Source organism: Berkeleyomyces rouxiae (assembly GCF_048999995.1).
Source record: "Berkeleyomyces rouxiae strain 22BRR77 chromosome Unknown BrBRR77_ptg000009l, whole genome shotgun sequence".
Taxonomy (NCBI): Eukaryota; Fungi; Ascomycota; class Sordariomycetes; order Microascales; family Ceratocystidaceae; genus Berkeleyomyces; species Berkeleyomyces rouxiae.
This window is the reverse complement of record NW_027396499.1, coordinates 411,106-430,323: the sequence shown is the minus strand read 5'-3', so window position 1 is coordinate 430,323 and position 19,218 is coordinate 411,106. Positions and strand designations below refer to the sequence as shown.

The window sequence follows — 19,218 nt, the reverse complement described above, 5'->3', positions numbered from 1 at the left end:
TTGGGGGATGGTTTGGGGTTGTTGCGCTTTTTGCGCGGTACTACAGCAGTTAGCCAGGATTCCGGGTTTTGTTTGGAGGTTGCACGAGAGAGGGACAGTCCTAGCAGCTGGGCGGTGGGAAACTGCACGTCATTACACTTCGCCAGTGCAACTATCTATAGGCGGATTCGGGTGCTGGTTTTTAAACAGCTGTATGTATTTCTGGTACCAGCAATGGTCCCCTGTCGTATGCCGAGAATCCCTCGCGAGTAGACAGGTTAAATAAAGACTTTCAATTCAATTCAAGTAGAAGGCTGCAGCTGCGGCGCACCTAGCCTTGGTACGCTCATACACTTTAGTCATTACACTTTGTGCGGGGGGTTTCTGTATGCATGGTTTGGATTTTAGGTTTCTGTTTCTGTATGTAATTTCTGGTACTACTTGTAGTCCCCTGTCGTGTACCTCTGGATATACACAAACGGATCCAAGCTGGGAGAGGGCCGGGTCGGCGCTGGGCGGGCGATCATTCGAGACGGGACAGTCCTGGACACGGGCAACTGCCCGATCCCTTTCCACGCCGAGGTTCATGACGCCGAGGTGATGGCCATTGCCAGAGCCCTGGAAGAAGTAGACTCGTGGGTGAAACCACAGTGCCGCAAGGTCTGGGTCTGCTCCGACAACCTCGCCGCGGTGTACCGCCTCACGACATAGGGCGCGAAGCCCGGCACCTCCGAAGAGCTTCTCCGGAGGGCCCAAACGATTTGCGCCGACTGGATTGGCCAAAGCCCTGACCACCCAGGTCCTATACCGTGGCCAGATGGTGCCCCCGCTGTGGAAGTGATTTGGGTCCCGGGGCAACTCCGACGTCTGGGGCAACGAGCTCGCGGACCGACAAGCCAAGATGGGCGCCGAGAGGGCCTACACGCCCGTAGGGATGTCCCTTTCCTGGGCCCGCAGCCATTTCCGCGCCCGCATCATCACCGAGTTTCGCACCTGGTGGTCGAATGAAGGTTGTGCCAACAGACCGCACCTGAGCCGACCTCTCGAGGCTCCTAAGAAGGCCTGGAAAAGCCTTCTTGACGACACTGAGCGCAAGCTCGCCCGCGCTGTCCTGACAGCACTTTCTGGTCACGGAGATTACGCAGACTACCACCGCCGCTTCAATCACTTGAACGCTGTGCTAACCTGCCCCCTCTGCGACGCTGAGACCACCCCGGAGCACATCTGGACCTGCCCCCGCAACCCTCAACGGATGGCTAAGGGCTTCTTCCAGAAGCTCATAGCCACCAAGAGTGGAGCCATCTGGCTGGCATTTAAAGCAGCCAAGAGTCCTCCGGTGCTTCTAGCACACCGCCGTGCGGTAACGGGAACGGACCCGCAGGAAGGGGACTCCCCAGTTCGCCCTCCGCCCGACCCTCCACCGCCTGGTCCGACCCTGCCCGGGGCAGCTTAGCCTCTGGGGCCCAATCTTTTTTCGCGCAACCGCGCTGCCAACCCTCTGGCGTGAATACGCCGCCAACCCCCCTTTTCTTTTTTCTTATTTTGCACAAATATTTCTATCACTACATCGGCGGTGAGGCCAGGACTCTGGGTCTTGTTTGGGGCCACGCGGACGAAGGACAGCCTCTGCGCTGGGCAGGTGGGAGACCTCCTGTCATTATACTTTGTATTGTGGGGTTTCTGTATGCATGGTTTTAGATTTTGGTTTTTGCTTCTGTTATGTAATTTTTCTGGTACTAGAAATAGTCCCCTGTCGTATGTCAAGAATCCCTCGCGAGTAGACAGGTAAATAAAGACTTTCATCATCACGGCGGACCGTGTAATGCTTTTCATGTAGCTTAGTCACGTTAAATAAAGTCAAGTCAAGTCAAGTTGTGGACTGTTTGCTGAAATTTGCGTCCGTTGGCGCCACCAGGCTAACGATTGCCGGTTTTGTGACCTGAAAGCAAGCCATGAAGCACACAGCGCTAGACGTTTTCTATTTTTACCCGCTGCAATGTCTCGATTCTAAGCGCCGGGAATGCTGCGAGTCCCCATGGACTATATATATCCATGTTATGGGTGTATGCACTGCGATTGGGGGCAAAAGCCAAGTTCATGGCAAGACAAACGGCAGCTGTCTTGCTGCGAAGGTCATGACTTTTTCCTAATGTATGTATGGCGATCAAGGCAAACCCCCTGGGGCTTATATAGTTTCTACTCAAGTGTAGAACGAAAGTAAAGAAAACGCAACAACATCATATCTCAAAGCGGCTTTGTGTGACAATGTGAATTGTCGTGGAACTATCCAAAATAGAAGGCCAAGGCATGGTCTTGCGCACATCGGCCTGCTGCATTTCTCTTAGCGCTCAGCAAGTCATTGGCTCAGAACCACCCGTCGTCAAAAGTGGGTCTCCCTGGCTGAACATAAGCGAGAGGACAATACTAGGGTTATTGACGACATGGGCTCAGAAGCGCTATACTCTGGGTGATTGTCTTTGGAGTCCAACTGTTAAATGGGGTATGTATCGTCAGGGGTGCGCCTGAACAAAGAAAGCCGAGCCTCTTTGTTTGGCTGAGAATGACTTATACGAAATGTGTAACGAGAGGATTCACAAATACTAGCCTTTCACTTCGTGTGTGTCCATTGAGGTGGGCTGGAGATGGTCCCACAGCCGTGTTCTAGGACCTGCAAAAAGGCCTGTCCATGATTTATGGGCTATTCTTTTCTGTGCAACTTTGCAGCATGAGAATGGGGTTATAAGCAGTGATGACCACTTCTCATCGTGAAGGACGTTTCCCTTCATGTTATAGTTCGTGTCGTGGTTGAGTTTTCTAATTTGGTTCAGTCTGTACTTGTTTTTTGCATCTATTTTATTAGTATCTAGCCCATCTATTTGCATTTACTTTCTCTTTGTCGGCTTCGTTTTTCCGTTGAAAGCTCCTTTTCAGATCCTCTGGTTACCTTCTCTCTGCAACACCCTCTACTCGTGGCTCCGCCTCGTTGCGTTCTTTCTTTGGGCCCTTTGAAGCTGGTCTTCCCCCTCGTTTGCGTCATCGGAGCTTATTTTTTTTCTTTGTTGCGCCTGACCCTCCTTTGGCCTACTGAATACCGGTGTATATAGACTGGACTTGGCCTTTGTTTTCTGCCTACCAGCCGATATACGCGTGCCATATACCCACACCAATAATTTCCCAGTTCTGGGCTCTTCTCTCATATATAAGTCTGACAGGCTCTTCTTCTCCCTCTTTAAAGTCCACCGACAATCATCACATCTTTTTTTCTTTTTGAATCCACACATACAACAATGTTCTCTCTTCTTCCGCATACATTATTAGCCATATTGATGGCCCTGGACGTAGAGGCTGGTCCTTTACGACACAAACCACGGTAAGTCTATTGGTGTTCACGAAGTATTTGTTCATTGTTTAAAGTGTTTCTCACACATTCTTTAGACAAAAATTGAACTCTACATCCCCATTTTCATACCAAGCGACGGCGTCAGCTTCTTTCACAGTCAGCTCTTCATCCGTTGTTGCTACTACCACTGAAGTCGGTCTCAAAGACTACAGCGAGAACTTTTCCGAGTTCTTTAATTCTGGCACTCCAAGTCCGATATTCAGCCCGGTCGACCCAACCACTACCAAGTCCTCGATTCTGAAATCCAAATCCACGGCCTCCTCATCTCCCACCCGGTCAGTAGAGGCTCCAAGTCGTTTGAGTCCGGATTATATTGAAGTCACAGTATTGCCCGATATTCCCACCACTGTGACGATAACGCCGACGTCAACTTCGTCTCGAAAGACAAGCCCTCTTCCCACTACTAGCACATCGTCAGTGCTGGCATCATCTCCCCCGGTAGCCGAAACGCCATCTTCTGCGACAACCACCTTGGCTACGACAAGTACCCAGTCGTCCTCTTCTTCTAGGGCATCTAGTTTGCGTACCTCTTCTTCTACTGTTGCTTCTCCCACGACACCTTATGAAAGTGCCGCGCCGAAATCAACTAGTCGACCTGGAGTGACTAGCTTTACAAGAAATGACCCAGACTCCCCGTCAACTTCATCAACTTCATCTGCCACTTTGTCTACTTCTAAGCCCATTGTTTCAGGGTCATCTGTAGCACCTCTACCACCTGTCTTTTCGTCCACTGCCACTAAGATTATAGTTACATTGACCGGCTCCCCTGGTGCCGTCGTAACTATTCCTGGATTGTCATCCAAGTCTGTTGTGCCATCTTCGGTTTCTGGAACTGGAACTGATTATATTTTGCCTACTGGTATTAACTCAGCTCCGCCTTCTACTGGGACTGTTTCCCCCGAAGTTTACGCTGTCAACTTGGATCGTGCCCGAGAATTCAACAACATGTTTATAGGGCTGAATTCATCCTCGACTTGCACTGGAAGCTCGGTGGCTTGCATTGAAGGCTCTGTTGCTAAATGCGACATAGAGACTACAAAGTATGTGATGACCCAGTGTCAAGCTGAGACTAGCTGCTACGTACTACCATTGAACACCACCGACGGCGTAATCATGAGCTGCTACAAGCAAGAAGAGGCAAAGTCAATTTTAGGCTCACTACCCGGAAGCCCTTCCACAGTCCCGTCTACAGTTAGGGGCACTGGAGCTAGTACCGAGTCAGGAGCAGAGGTCACTGGTGAGGAAACCATAATTGTGACCCCTACTTTTACCTCTGTAGTGACTGTACCAGCAGCTACAGTGTCTGGAGAAGACTACGAGACAGTCACTTACACACCTACCAGCACCAAGTTCGTAACGGCTGTCGGTTCTGGCTCAACATTAGGTAAAAAGTAGAGGTAACTACAAACAGTTTAACTGATCGATTGGAATTATTTTGATTGTTTTATGCTTTTCTATACTTCAGCTTCATGTTTTATTGGGCTCGTCCGAATTGATTATATCTCTATAGAGACCTATTGTTACTATCATCCACTGCTTCTGCCAGTGATCTAATAACCTCATTCGAGATGACTTGACTATGTTCAACGTGACCAAGCTACATGAAAAGCATGACACAGTCCGCCGCGAGACAGACATAGGCCTCCAGAGATCTTTTGATTTGATTGTCTGTATTTTACCTGTCTACAGTACACCTCTAGGGATCTCCCAGGCATGTTTTGACTTGACTTGACTTTATTTTACGTGACTAAGCTACATGAAAGGCATTACACGGCGCCGGGCATTTTTGAAAAAAAAAAAAAAAAAAAAAATGAAAAAAAAGACACACGCGACACCATCACGGGCGTTGTGGGCGGCAGGTTTGGTGCATGTTACACAGCCGGAAGCACGGCCCCGTGTCCCCAAATTCCAGTCGGCAAAAGAAGATGGTATCTATGGGGGATAGATGCACTGCGTAATCTGGGAATCGAACCCAGGGCTAATCGAAATCATTACCAGATGGCAACGATTAATGTTACCACTACACCAATTACGCTAGTTGTTAGAACTTGTTGGAACAGGACTCCGTATCGGCCCTGAGAAGGCGTGCCGGCCCGGGCCGGCCCGGGTTTGGAATGGTCCGAACGAACAAAACGACTAATGAAATGATCCGGCGTCATTTGATCTCAGAGTCTTTGATGGACGTCAGGTGTAGTCACGTCAAGTGAAGCCGAATGTCTCTTCAACACACAGCGCAGAGATAGACAACTCAATATCGCCTGTTCCGTAGAGTGGGTAGACATTAGATAAACAAACTTGTCTCTTCATTTGACACTGGGTTGTGTATTCTGTGGTGATACAATCCACGGGTGATTTAGCCGCGTAGAAGCGTATGCAATACAATTCAGTTCACGTAGCATAATGCATGTCGAAAGATAGCTCCACGTATTTGTGTACCAGTGGCAGATATTCAACTTGGCTTGACCATGCTGAGCATCTACAAATACCTCCAAGAATAAGGACGCCAAAATGGATATCAAGCAGACATTTGACGCCATTCGCTCGGCACACCGGAAAACAGTGGGGCCGGCTTGACTTGACTATATTTATCGTCTACCAACAGTGGGGCCGGTGTGTTCCGGCCGCCACATTAGTGCGGACTAGGCCGCTCAAACCACAACAAGATCATGGCAAGATGGCCGAGTTGGTTATGGCGTCAGGTTAAGGTCGTTCCTTAACGCAAGTTTCCTGATGGAGAAATCCGCCTGGGTTCGAGTCCCAGTCTTGTCAATCAATAGAGTGCCTTCATTCGAAGAAGTCTGATTTGATTTTTCTTTTTGTGCCCTTTTCGTGTTCTCCATTTTCTTTTTGTCTCGGTCGGTCTGTCGGCCCGGGTTACACATGATTGATTGATTGATTCTTTATTTACCTGTCTACTCGCGAGGTATTCTCGGCATACGACAGGGGACTACAAGTAGTACCAGAAATTACATACAGAAACAGAAACCTAAAATCCAAACCATGCATACAGAAACCCCCCGCACAAAGTGTAATGACTAAAGTGTGTCCACCCGCCCAGCCCAGAGGCTGTCCTTTGCTTGTGTGGCCCCAAACCTGGCCCAGAGTCCTGGCCTCGCCGCTGATGCAGACCAAACATAAAAACAAAAACAAAGGAAACAACAAAGGGAAGTACAAATAAAGAGAGAAACAAGTAGGAAAAAGGAGGTGATGGCAGCGCAAACGCGCTAAGGGGGAGACCCCGAGGGTACGCCGTCTCCAGGTGGCAGAGGGAGTGCGGGAGGGGCCGCGTCTTGCGCCCGCGTGTCCGGCCTCATGCGGCGGTGAGCCAACAGGGCTGTGGGGGCTTTGGCTGCTTTGGCGGCCAGCCAGCAGGCTCCGCGCTTGGTACCGATCAACTTCTGAAAGAAGCTGCTGGACACCCGCTGTGGGTTGTGGTGGCAAACCCAGATGTGCTCCGGGCTCGTGTCGGCTCCGCAGAGGGGACAGGAGGGCACGGCGTCCTCGTGCTCGAAACGGCGGTGATAGGCCGCAAAGTCGCCGTGTCCTGACAAAGCTGTCAGCACCGCGCGGGCGAGGTTGCGATCGGTCTCGTCAAGGAGACTTGTCCAAGCCTTCTTCGGGGCCTGCACCGGGCGGCGCAGGTGAGGTCTGGAGTTGCGACCCTCTGCCTCCCACCAGGCGCGAAATGCGGTAGTGACCCGGGCGCGGAATTCACTGCGTGCCCAGGAGAGTGACATGCCAGTCCTTGTGGTGATTATGTCTGCACCCCACCTGGCTTGTCTGTCGGCGAGCTCGTTGCCCACGACATCGGAGTGGCCTGGAACCCAGATCGCTTCCACCTTAATGGCTCCATCTGGCCACGGTCTTGGCCGCGGATGGTTGGCGTCGGGACGTAACCAGTCCGCGCAAATTGTTTGGGCTCTCCGAAGGTGTTCCTCGGAGGTTCCGGGCTTGACGTCCCGGGACGTGAGTCTACTCACCGCTGCCATGTTGTCTGAACAGATCCAGACTTTGCGGCACCGCGGTTTGTCCCGCAGGTCGACGGCGGTTATGGCCTCGGCAATGGCCAGCACTTCGGCGTCGTGCACCTCGGCGCGGAAAGGGACCGGGCGGTTTCCCGAGAGCAGGACCTGTCCCCCCTGGATAATTACCCAGCCGGCGCCAACCCTGTTCGGACTCAGCTTCGAGCCGTCTGTGTATAGCCACAGGTCTGAGGGGGGGGAGGAGCGGACCAGAGCGAGGTGTGCTGCAGCGGCAGCCTCTTTGTCACCCCGGATCGGGGCCCGGGTCGAAGGTAGCTTGCCCTTGCATGGCGGCGGGAAGCTCGTGGACAGCTCGTATGGGAGCATACTCCTGAGCTCGCCCAGTATGCCCCACATTGGCCTTATGGAGCCGAGGGGGTGGTTTGGCGGGGCCAGCGCGACTCTGAGAGCAGCCGACCCAAGGAGGTTGTCCAGCGCATAGCGCATGGGAGGGAAGCCCGATGCGAGGTTGTATATTGCACAGGGTGTGGTGCAATATAGCGGCAGGGCGGCGCGGAGGCCTCTGCGGACGGTGCGGTCGAGGAGGCTTGAGGCCCCCAGTAACCCGCGGCTCAGCGGGGCGTCGGGCGGGGTTGGGCGCCACCATGTGGCCGCAGCGTAAGACAGCTTGGCAACCACGCATGCGCGGACCGCCGTGAGGGCACCCTTGATCGGGGCGCCTTTCCAGCACCCGGACAGAATCTGGATGCCGCGAATGGCCGGTGCCGTCCTCTGTGCCACGTCTCGGATGTGTGGCACGAAGGAGAGGTTACGTGACCAGCGCACGCCGAGCCAGCGCAGGGTCTCGCGAGGGCTGACCGCCTCCAGCGTAGAGCCGTCGGGGAGTCGCAGGCTTGGGTTTTGTCCATGACGCTTGCGCGTCACGTGCAGAAGTTCGGACTTCGTCAGGTCGAGCGCCATGCCGTTGTCCGTGCACCAGCTGTCAACGAGCTCCAGAGAGCGAGAGAGAACCGAGCAGTTGCCTTCGAGGGACGAGTCTGAGTTGACTAGGCAACCATCGTCAGCGTACCCACGGAGAGTGCAGGGGAGTGGCATCTTGAACAGCGGCGACATGAACAGCATGAACAAGATTGGGGAGATGGGCGAGCCCTGTGGGAGGCTGCCACCTGTTGGCTGGAGAGCGTCGGAGACGCCGTCTAAGGTTAGGGAAGCCCGCCTGCCCGCCAGGAACGAGGACACCCATCGACATGTTCCAGCCGGGCACCCCAGGTCCGCCAGTCGTTTGACCATGCGGTTCGGATGCACGGCGTCGAAGGCCCCCTTGATATCAAAGGTGAGGACCGAAGACTCACCCCTGAGGTCGGCTGTGCGCTCGAGAGAGTGCGCCAGGCGTAGGCACATGTCCTCGGCGCTGCGCCCCGGAACCGCACCGGCGTAGTTGTCTTGGATGTGACCTGCCTCCAGCGCCCAGCACGAGAGACGGCGGGCGACTATCCTTTCCAGGCACTTGGCCAGGGTCGGGAGCAGCGAGATGAGCCGGTAGGCCCGTGGCGACGAGCGATCCTTCTTGTTGGGCTTTGGCAGGGCGATCACCTTAGCCTCTTTGAAGGAGGCAGGGTGGTGGCCCCAGAAGAAGCTTGCGTTGAACAAATGGGTGACCTGCCGCTTGAGGGAGGGCCAGGCCAGTTTCAGGACGTTGTTCGAGAGGCCGTCCGGGCCGGGGGCAGTGTTGCGCGGCCTCCAAAGAGCAGCTTCCACCTCGTCTCTGGTGATTCGGGCGCGTGTCGGCGGGGCTTCCGTCCTGGAGCCCCGGGTCCTCGGTTCCACCTGCAGGGCGGGGGATTCGATGTCCCCTGGCCGGGCGGAAGGCATGTGCACGCTGCGAAGGAGAGCGATCTTTTCCGTGGTGTCTTGTACCGTGGCCTCCGCTCCGTCCGCCGGCGATAGTGCTGGGGAGTGGCGGTGCGGAGCTTTCGTCCTCCATTTCACGATACGGAAGAGGTCTCGGGTATCAGTGACCTTCGCCAGCAAGTCGGCGTAGAAAGCCCGAGCCGCGCTCCTGAGTGCGCGCCTGAGGCGCTTCTTGGCTTCGCGGCGTTCGGTCCTGGCCTCTTGTGCTGCGGCCTGTGTCGTTGCCTTTTCCACCCTGTTCCGCGCTGCGCTTTGCTCCGCACGCGCGACGCTGCACTCCTTGTTCCACCATGGGAAGCTCTTGGCCTTGCCCAGAGACTTGGGCGTTGATGCGACCAGGGCGTCCAGGATCACATCCTGTAGAAGTCTCGCGAAGTCGTCAATGTGCTTTTTCTCCGGGATCTGGCCGTCTGACCTCCGGTACTCTCTCACAAGGTCGTCCAGGCGAGCCGCGCCGGCCTTGCATGCCGCGTCGAACTTCTTTTTGTCAAGCTTATCCATGAGGAAGCGCCCCGAGGGGCTCGGGACCACTGTGTGCCCTGGCAGCGGGATGGACACCAAGAGCGGGAAGTGGTCACTTCCGCATGTCAGATCGTCCCGTAGCTCCACGCTCGCCCCGGTGACAAAAAGAGGCGACGACATTATGGTAAGGTCTATGACACTCCCTGACTCGTGGGTTGGCTCCCCATCCGCGTTGCCCAGCAGAAGGGCACGCTCTTCCATCCAGGCCAGTAGGAGCTCGGCGTCGTTGTCGTCCGTGGCGCATCGGGGGTCCCAGGCACTGTGGTGGAGGTTGAAGTCGCCCACTACCACAGACCGCGGCCCTGGCTGCATGCTGGTCAGAAGACGAAGCGCCTCCCCTGTCCTAGCCGAACCTGTCCCGGCATTGTAAAGGTTTACGATGCTGTACGTGTGCCCCCCGATTAGGACCTCCACAATGATGACATCCTGGTGTTCTTCCCTCATGTAGGCCTTTTGGAAGCGAAGCCCGTGTCTTTTTGTCGAAATGTATGTGGCGACTCGGGGATTCGAGCGCCAGTTACCCTCCGGGACTATTACCTGATAGGAGGGGTGCCTAGGGAACGTTCTGTTCCCCGGGTCTGCGCTAGACGGGGCCTCTTGGAGGCAGACCACATCCACCTGGTCTTCATGCGCCTTGTGTAGCAACGACTGTGCACAGGTCCAGGACCTTTGCACATTCGCAGAAATCATTTGCAATACTGTGTCGTTAGGGTGTCCTAACATTTACAGAAGTTCCTCGTCATTGTCGTCTACCTGCATTGAATCCCGTGTTTCAGGGGACTCGCTGGAGGTGGGCAGGGGGGAGGGTTGCAGCTGGGCGGCCTGTGATGGGGCGGTCGATGGCTGGCTGGGCGCCGAGGAGGCAGGGGAGGGGGAAGCCTGGGAGCTTGAAGGGCTCTTCGTCTGTGACGACGGCCGGGCCGGGGGGGCCGAGGTGACGGCCGTGGAAGGCGCCTGGGAGGACGCTGGGGACGGGGCCTTGTCTCCCTGGGCGGCGGCAGCCGGGGTGGACGACTGCGTCTCGGTATCGGCCGGGCATTTGCGGTCAAAGTGGCGGACCCGGCAGCGTGTGCAGAACGGGAAGCGCTCCAGGGTGTTGTCTGCGGAGACCATGTGCAGCTCTCCAAGTGTCGCTACGCGGCGGGGAACCGCGGACGGGGACACCAGGCCTTCGTGGAAGGCGATGTGGGCGCGGAAGGTGGGCACGCCTGCCTTGCCAACGTACTTTGACAGCGTGGCGCTGGCGGAGACGACACCAAAGGCCTGTTCGATATCCTGACGGACATCGTCTAGGGTGACCCGGTGGAGCATCACGGCGCCGGGGGTCTTGGGGTCCTCGACCGTGATCGAGGTGGGCAGTCCGTGTACGATGTACTTGGACCAAGCATCCCTCTTGTGAACCTTCTCCGCAGTCAGGTTGGCGCGGATGCGCTCAGCGTGGCTGAGGAATTTGCCGACGTCACGGACGGCTGTCAGGGCAAAGCCCGTCTTGGTGGCGGTGGCGGTGCCTGCGCCCTCGCCGCGGGGGATGCCCGCGTTGGCCTTCGTTACGATGTAGGCCGGCGAAAGCTTCCGGAGGGGGGAGTCGGTTGGCACAACCACGAAAAGGCGGTTGTCGGTGGGGGCGGTCTTGGGGGCTGAGCTGGGGTTGCCCTGTTTGGCCTTTGGGGCTCCGGTCGAGGGGGCGGCGGGTTGGGTGGCCTTGGATGCTTTTTTGCCCTTGCGGGCGACTGTGCTCCAGGATTCCTTGTCCGAGGACTCGGTGGGCGCTGCAGGAGCAGCAGCAGAGGGGTGGTGTGCAGGCTGGGCCTTTGATGGAGCCGGGGCCGGGGCCGGGGCCGTGTTAGGGGCGGGTGGCACTGGCTGTGCGGCCGGGGGGAGAGAGGTGTTTGTGGCAGCGCCCGTGGGGGGCGCGAGGGGTGAACCTGTCATCACGGCCACCAGGCCGTTCTCCAGGATTGAGGCCAGGTCGTTAACGATCTGGCGGGTAGACGCGAAGGCCTCCGCGTGGGGGGCCATGGAGGCCAGGCAGTTGTCGGCCATTGTCAAGAAAATGCTGGCCAAGCGATCTCTCGCGGCCGCTTCCGCATCCTGCTTGGTGCGGATCTTGTCGGCCAGGGCCTGGAAGCGACCGACCGGGAGCGAGATGGGAGCGTAGTGAGCCTCTTGGGGGAGGGGCGCGTCTTCGCTCCTGACGCGTTTTGCGCCTGTCGCGACGCGCGCGACGGAAGAGGGGAGCCCCTGAGGGGCCTGGCCGGCGAGGTTCGGCGAGAACGACGCGGAGGAGGGGACAGTGGTGGGCACGGGGGAGGGGTCGCTGGCGGGCGAGGTGGCCTGCGCGTACGTCAATGACGGAGGCGCGGACGCGGGCGCGGCGGGCGCGGGCGCTTGGACGGACGCGATCATCTTAGGGATGACAGGACCTGTCGGGGGCGAAAATAAAGTAAAGTAGTTTGCAATAATGGTAGCTGTTAGCTTGGTCAAAATGTCGAAGGTGCCCTCTGAAAATCGAGGAAAATGTTGTTGCCCGGGTTACACAAGAAAAAGAATCAAAAAAAAAAAAAAAAAACCCCTTGACGCACGCAGCCCGAACCAACTACGATCGTAAAAATTGAACCGAGGCGGACTTGAACCGCCGACCTTTTGTGTCCATCCATTCGTGAATGAGTGTTAGACAAACGTGATAACCAACTACACCATCGGTCCTTGATGAGGGGCGGTGATAAATGGCACTATCAGGCCTCAAGGATTAGGGTTAACGTGATATCCAACCTTCCCTTCTACAACCCTCGGGGGGGTACCTTTGAGGTCGGCCTCCCCCCCCCCCCTCGAGCCTATACTGAGGGTCTCATGAGGACAGCAACACGATCCCAATGCTGCTGCCATTCTCGTCTCTTCAACATGACAACGAGCTGCGAAGCCAGAGTCCGCTTTCTCCCAACTTTGAGGGATTTCCTCGCCGTCGACTCGCCCCCTTTTCACGACACCCTCCTCGCGATCGCCGGCCCTTCATCGCCGCCACACCCAACAACTCGTGGATCCATCTTCGCAACTCGGGACTGTCCCTTTGAAGGTTCAGACAGTCCACCTTTGTCTTTTCCTTTTCCTTTGTCTTTCCTTTGTCCTGCTGTGGCACTCGGGGACTGTATCGGGCCTCAGCCATGGTTCGGTGCGGCGGCCACTTCGAAAAGCGGAAGGATACGCTCCTAGCCTCCGGAGGCTCACCTGGTATGGTTTTTCACCCGCTCAACGACTCGGGTTTTTCCATGCCACGCTTGTTGTGATGGTCGACCTTGTGTCTGGCCACGTTTCTCAGTCGAACGAATGTCGGTGGGGATGGTTAACTCTTTGTGGGGGTTAGGGTTTATCTGGGGAAAATGTTTTTTTTTTCTTTTCTTTTTTTCTTTTGTACTTGTGTTTCTTGCTGCTCATTGCGAAGTGTGGACCACTGGTTCTTCGGGGCTTGGGGATGGTGCGCCATCCCGAACACACAGAAACTATGCGGCGTGTCGAGCGGAGGACTTTAAACTTCCGTCCGGTAACCAATCCGGCGTCGTTTGATCTTAGTGATTTTGGTAGACGTTAAATATAGTCAAGTCAAGTCAGGTTAACGTGATATCGGCCATCAGACACTGTAAACATTGAAGAATACGAACAGAAACAAACAAGACGTTTGATAATTTAACTAGTTAGATTTTTCATCATTGCTTCTTACTCAGTGTCAACCCGTGAAATCATGCAACTTCCTCAAGCTGTGAAATAATAATGAGAGACAATCTCAAACAGCCAACAAGCGCCACAGAATGTCGGAAACCTGCGGATATGTCCGGCAAAATATAAATTTGGTGCTGTAGAAAGATACAAGACAAAGCTGCGCCTAGTCCATGGCCAAGTATATCGCTTCTAAAAGGCCATTTGACTCAAGTCACAGACCAGTTACAGTAATCCAGACGCTCCGTAAGCTTGCCAGTTCCAGTACCGAATCCGATGTCAGTGTTTCCCTCGGCAGATACTGATGAACCTGTTTGCTGGAATGGCAAAAAGAAAGCCATTGCAAAAGACTACACATACAACACCGGGGATTCGCATGTGGTCACCCACCATACTACTGATCCGGCGCTTTGTAGGTTAACTAAGGGAGAGCGGACGGGATCCCGTGCTTTCTACAAGCTATGGTCGTATGTGGTGATGTCGTCGTCTACGGGGGCTTATGACAGCTGTCTTGGCGGTCTCAATGTAGTGGAAGAACCGTAGTCAACCTTGGTCATTCCCACCTTGTGACCAGTTTCATGGACATATACACCCGTCGAGCGAAATCAGTGAGAGTGTGAAAGTCTCTTGTTATCCAACTACTCTAATAAAAGCAGTCCTACATAACTAAATTACTATGAGAAATTTTTACCCACACATCTCAACTTGACTTGACTTGTCTTTTTTTTTTACGGTCCCACACATCCCGGATATCCCAGACTCGCCATCCGCCTCTCGTGTTACACAAAGGCCCGGCCCGACCCACCTCCCGATACTCGGCGGCCACCCAAAAAGTTAATGCGTCGGAATCAAAAAGATCATCTGCGTAATCTGGGAATCGAACCCAGGGCTAATCGAAATCATTACCGGATGGCAACGATTAATGTTACCACTACACCAATTACGCTTGACGTTGTGATTTGTTGGAAGCAGGCTTCTTATCAGATCTCAAAAGACGTATGTAGTAAGCGGGCTTGGCGCTCTTCCAAGTCCGTTTCGACATCCTCTTCCGAGCTGGTAGACTATCATCATCAAAGCAGTTTGGTATGAAGGGTTTCGGCAGTCAGCTCTACCCCCACCAGATTTCTAGAGCCTGTGTGGTCATCCAGTGATTGTTTGAAGAGCACTCTATTTGATGTAATAGGATAGGTCACGAAATGAAAGCTGGTTCGACATTCCGTAGTGTTCCGGCAAGATAGCGCTAGATACATCGCAAAATGTTGAGCACATCACTCGCTTTGGAGACACTGCTCACTTACAAGCGAGTACTCTTGCGTAGATTTAGATGTCCTTGCCTGGCTAGTCAGTAGACGTTCAGGGACCGGCTACATTTGTGTAACTGGACGTGAGCCAGGTGATGGAGTCAAACTCCTGTGTAACAGCAACCAATCAACCGCTATTCCCGTTCTCAAGCCTGATCAATTTCATACAGCAACCCAGACTGCCACCAGTATCAGATGCCACCATCAGACCAAGATCGGTTAGAGGATGCAAAAGTCTTTAAGCCAGCCATTCTCTAGTCGACCTCTGACTTGACAAGCAACTCATTATCAATTTTGCCACCGTGGCTTGCCATTGTCGCCATTTCTCTCCCACCCCTTTTCCTCCTCCCACATAATTTCACCCACACAAGGATTAAGAACTTATCTGCCATCACAAACGTTGTCCATATGATCGCTTCCGCCTTGTTCATTCTACTACCGGTCTATAGCGGAAGTGAAACGAAAGGCTCCTTTGCCGTACCTCTCCTTTGACACAAGTCCAGATAATGTCTAATTGATAAGAAGAACTAGACTCCCCTTGGACTTTCTGGTGAATCCGTACTACTCCTTCTCGTGTTCCTGTCTGGAAATAGCTTTGATACAATCAGAAAGTCCCTTTTGCGAAACATTGTGTCTAAATCAGTCCCGAGTGGCACGATATTGAATGACAACCACGAAATGAGAGCTCCAGGGATTGTGTGCATCCTCTCAAAAAGCTTTTTCAACCCTGCGATCGCCCACATTCAGTGTTCATTACCTTCGTCAGATCGTTTAGTCTACGTTGCCCATCAGGAATCACTTTTGTAGAGGAACTGTCGGTGACTCATACCAGGTTCCACCAGATATCAAAAGCCATAGACAAAATGAAGTAGCCCGTTTCTCGTATGAGTAGTCACTGCAAGAATATGCGTTCCATCACACCCCATAAGAGCAACAACGAGACTATATGCCATCTACATACACAGACACGATAGTCCTTTTTGTCTCGTCACTTGCAAGATCAAGTTCAACGAAGTTCCATACACTAAGTTCATAATCTACGCGCTGTCGTACAAAACACCGACTTACCAGTACTCCCCCTTTTCCCACCACTCCTCCATTTCCTGTTCCCAATCATGCACATCATTTACGCTCCTCACGATCCCACGCTGTCTCAAGACTCTATCCAAAAAGCCCTTGAGCAGTTGCGCATGACCTAGCAAATCGCCCTGGCCGTACAAGTCGCGCTCCATCTCGCTAGGCCAGCAGAAGCCACAGTCCTCCTTCTCAGCACGCGCATCGACCACATCACGAAGCGCACGCACCTCCTTCACCGAGCGGAACGGCTCAGCAAATAGACGAAAGGCACACAGTGCGCTATGTATGCTGTTGCGCTCGCGCGTACTCGCGCGCTCGTGGCCAACCAGATCGCCTTCAGTCCACTCGGTAGCGATCCAGCGCACGAGCCGCGCCATGCCGTCAAAGTTACCGGTAAAGGCCCACGCACGCATCAGCCGGTGGACCGCGTCGCTGGGCACCGTGTAGATGCTGGGCAGAATCTCGCTGTCGGCTGTACTGTCGTCGGCTGTTGGCTGGCTGGAGGCGACCTTGTCGTGCGACGAGGGGCTAAGTGGACCGGGGTCGCGGACGCGGTTGAAAAAGCAGCCTGAGAAGCGCCGTAGCAACCATGCCATGTCGGCAGGGCTAGAGTCCTGGCGTTGCTGAAGCAAGGTGAATTTGAGGCGGCTATATTCGCGCGCCGATGGAATGTTGGTTTGTGCTAGAGGCTGTTGCTCCATGGCAAACACAGACATGATACCGGTAAGTGGCTTTTCTAAAGCAAAGTCCTTATTGTTGTTGATGTGTGGCACCATGAAAGCCTCAACAATTGAAAATAAATTAGCCGCACTGTCCAAGTCACGGCCGTAGCTGTCCACCAAATGAAAGAACCCGCGTAGGAACAATGGCAACAGCTTCGCCATGTTCACTTCTTCCGAAATATTCGGGTGCAGTCGCGGTGTGGGAGACCGGGACATGACTGTGCAAATATCGCGCCATACTGAAACACCCCCCGGATGTCTACCAGGGAAGCGTGCCCAGGCAAGCCATACAGCCTTTTGAATGCGATAAAAAGTTGCCCGGTGATATAGCTCAATGTTTACCTGGTTCCGAACATGTTTTCTGCACAGAACCCGAATGAACCCTGCCACAACTAGGCGAGGAATGGTCTGGAGAGTTTCAATGTTTTCAGGAAGCATGGGCCCTGCAATTGACTCATACTGCGCATCTGTCAGACTACTTTCTTCAAGATATCTACAGGCATCGGCAACACTAGGAGCTTCCTGAACAAGCAAACTTAGGCATGCTACGTCCAGTTTGATTCCTTCACGTTTCATCTGCTCGTAGAGTTGCTCAACTGACGGTGGCGTCCGACGCGCACGCTCAAATGCCGTCAGATTCGGAATCATTATGGGCGTCAGCTCGCGACCATCACCAGGTAGATACCCAGTGGTCGTGCTCTCGCGGGCAACGAGTTTGCGGAACATGGCGTAGTATATGCGCGCCGTTGGTTGTGTCGGCCCGCGAATCGGGGGGTCGTTGAAAATGGCCCATGCCTCTGTGGAGTTGCGTGTAGAGCGGATCTTGGCAGCCCAAATGTTCTCTTCCCTCGCGGCCCGACTTATGCCAACATCTAGGCCATTTTTATCAAAGACCGCGCGCTGTCGAGCTGTCGGTGTCATATCGGGGCCAAGACCACCCAGCGTGTCGATGGTGCGATCCAGCTCTGTTTTGTCAAACCCAGCTTCTGTAGCCATCATCCCCAGCTTTACCACACGACTGTAGTTCTCTTCAGAGTCTATCTGTTCATCGATTCCATCTCGTGGCATCGGGTAGGGTGGCCACTGATTTTGCAAGCGCCCAGCAATGTCGCGCTCACGAGGCGTATGTTCTGAGGCCAGCAGGACAACTCTGACGGCAACGTAGCTTTTTCGGTCAAGCATGAAAGCCCTGGGCTGGCGATCGGAGTAAGATAAGAGAATACGCAAACTTTGCCAGTTGAAGACAGAGTTTTTGTAGGCTCTCATATCCGAAAGCTTTGCGAAGTATTGCAACGAAGTATTCAATAGAGCACTTTGGGCCATGTACAGCTTGTCCGGGTCTCGAACAATGGTAGGAAGCGTTTTTTCCATCATTTCGACAAACATGGTAGCACAAGTGGGTAGCAGAGACGGCCACACCCTGCGACAGTGCGCGCAAATAGTCTTTATCAAAATGGCAGCGTTTTCAATATAGCGCTCAGCATTGCGGGTGTTGGCAGGTGGTGGGTTTCTAATGAAAGAGAGTTCAATGGCCTTCATCAAGCCAGTCAACGATTGCCGCTGCACGAAGCTTTCGATCTTTGTTTGAAGCAGAGAGTTCAGCACGAAGAATGGCTGCCCTCGCCCAGTATCAGTCAAGCGCGTGATGCACTCATCTTCCGTGTCTCCGCTGAGGATCCATGCCCACTCCTTGATATTTTCTAGAGTGTAGCCGTGGCGTATGAGTGACTTTTGGAGAGTCCTGTACTCGTGTGGCCCTGGTAGTTTAGGCTCTAGGAACAGGTTTCGGAGTAGTTCAACTGCAGTGGCCTGTTCGTAATGAAGTACGGGAGAGGTAGCTATAAGCTGAGTGACTCTGTTTGACTCGGGAGACTTGTAACTGCGCCGAAATATTTTCATGTATTCCAGCGCATCCTGTGGTGTTAGTGTCTTTTTGGAGTTCAAGATGGCTTCTGGATCGTCAGCATTAAAGATGGGAAAGCTGGACTGGCTAGGTTTCGTGGTAGTCTGCTTTGCCTCGTCAATGCGCTGTTCCTCTATTGCGAGAGGGGCTTTGGAGATCTCTGGTTTAAAAGTGCGATCCAAAAGCTTCATCCCGTCTTCCAGCGACCACGACTTTTCGTAGTCAAATTCGGACTTCTGAGAAACTCCATTGCGATCTACGTGGGAGGCTTGTGAACTTTTCCAAGACCCCACCACAGGAGAAGGTGGTTTTGGAGTGCGCAATGCGCCTTGGATGACCTCCCATATATCGGTGTCTTCGAGTAACAAAGGATCGCCAGAGCTCGCAGTGCCGGGGCCAGTCGAGGGTTCGTTGATGTGATCGTGCTCGCCGGAGACAGCAGGTGAAGGCGAGGCGGCTAAGCGCGTTTGGAGTGTACTAAAAAGCAACTATCGCAGGGTGTGAGTAAGACATCAACAAGCCAAAGTAGCCACGAAGCTTACCCTCGAAGATAAGCGGCTTCCAGCAGGCCCAGACAAGCTTCGGAAGCCGGAGCTACCAGCTCTAAGCAGTGGCTGCAGCATTCGCGTGCATTTTCCAGCCGACGCTGCAGAATTCGGCCGGGCAGAGAGACAAGACGGTGGGGAAGGGCGGTAGAAGCAGAGTCGCA

The 19,218-nt window shown here is 54.1% G+C and overlaps 5 protein-coding genes across 5 annotated transcripts; 2 read left to right on the top strand and 3 right to left on the bottom strand.

Moving 5' to 3' along the window:
- Positions 1–913: 913 nt before the first annotated feature.
- On the top strand, positions 914–1,432 carry BROUX77_006704 (uncharacterized protein; the record flags this gene model as incomplete). The annotated part of the gene is made up of 1 exon (XM_073751718.1): positions 914–1,432. The coding sequence occupies one exon, from the start codon at positions 914–916 to the stop codon at positions 1,430–1,432; it is 519 nt and encodes a 172-aa protein (XP_073602851.1).
- A 1,834-nt stretch (positions 1,433–3,266) lies between these two features.
- On the top strand, positions 3,267–4,774 carry BROUX77_006703 (uncharacterized protein; the record flags this gene model as incomplete). The annotated part of the gene is made up of 2 exons (XM_073751717.1): positions 3,267–3,349; positions 3,415–4,774. The coding sequence occupies 2 exons, from the start codon at positions 3,267–3,269 to the stop codon at positions 4,772–4,774; spliced, it is 1,443 nt and encodes a 480-aa protein (XP_073602850.1).
- A 1,829-nt stretch (positions 4,775–6,603) lies between these two features.
- On the bottom strand, positions 6,604–10,107 carry BROUX77_006702 (uncharacterized protein; the record flags this gene model as incomplete). Its single annotated transcript, XM_073751716.1, has 1 exon — positions 6,604–10,107. The coding sequence occupies one exon, from the start codon at positions 10,105–10,107 to the stop codon at positions 6,604–6,606; it is 3,504 nt and encodes a 1,167-aa protein (XP_073602849.1).
- A 411-nt stretch (positions 10,108–10,518) lies between these two features.
- On the bottom strand, positions 10,519–12,201 carry BROUX77_006701 (uncharacterized protein; the record flags this gene model as incomplete). The annotated part of the gene is made up of 1 exon (XM_073751715.1): positions 10,519–12,201. One exon carries the CDS (start codon positions 12,199–12,201, stop codon positions 10,519–10,521), a length of 1,683 nt encoding a protein of 560 aa, XP_073602848.1.
- A 3,670-nt stretch (positions 12,202–15,871) lies between these two features.
- On the bottom strand, positions 15,872–19,132 carry BROUX77_006700 (uncharacterized protein; the record flags this gene model as incomplete). The annotated part of the gene is made up of 2 exons (XM_073751714.1): positions 15,872–18,997; positions 19,052–19,132. The coding sequence occupies 2 exons, from the start codon at positions 19,130–19,132 to the stop codon at positions 15,872–15,874; spliced, it is 3,207 nt and encodes a 1,068-aa protein (XP_073602847.1).
- Between the last annotated feature and the right edge of the window lie 86 nt (positions 19,133–19,218).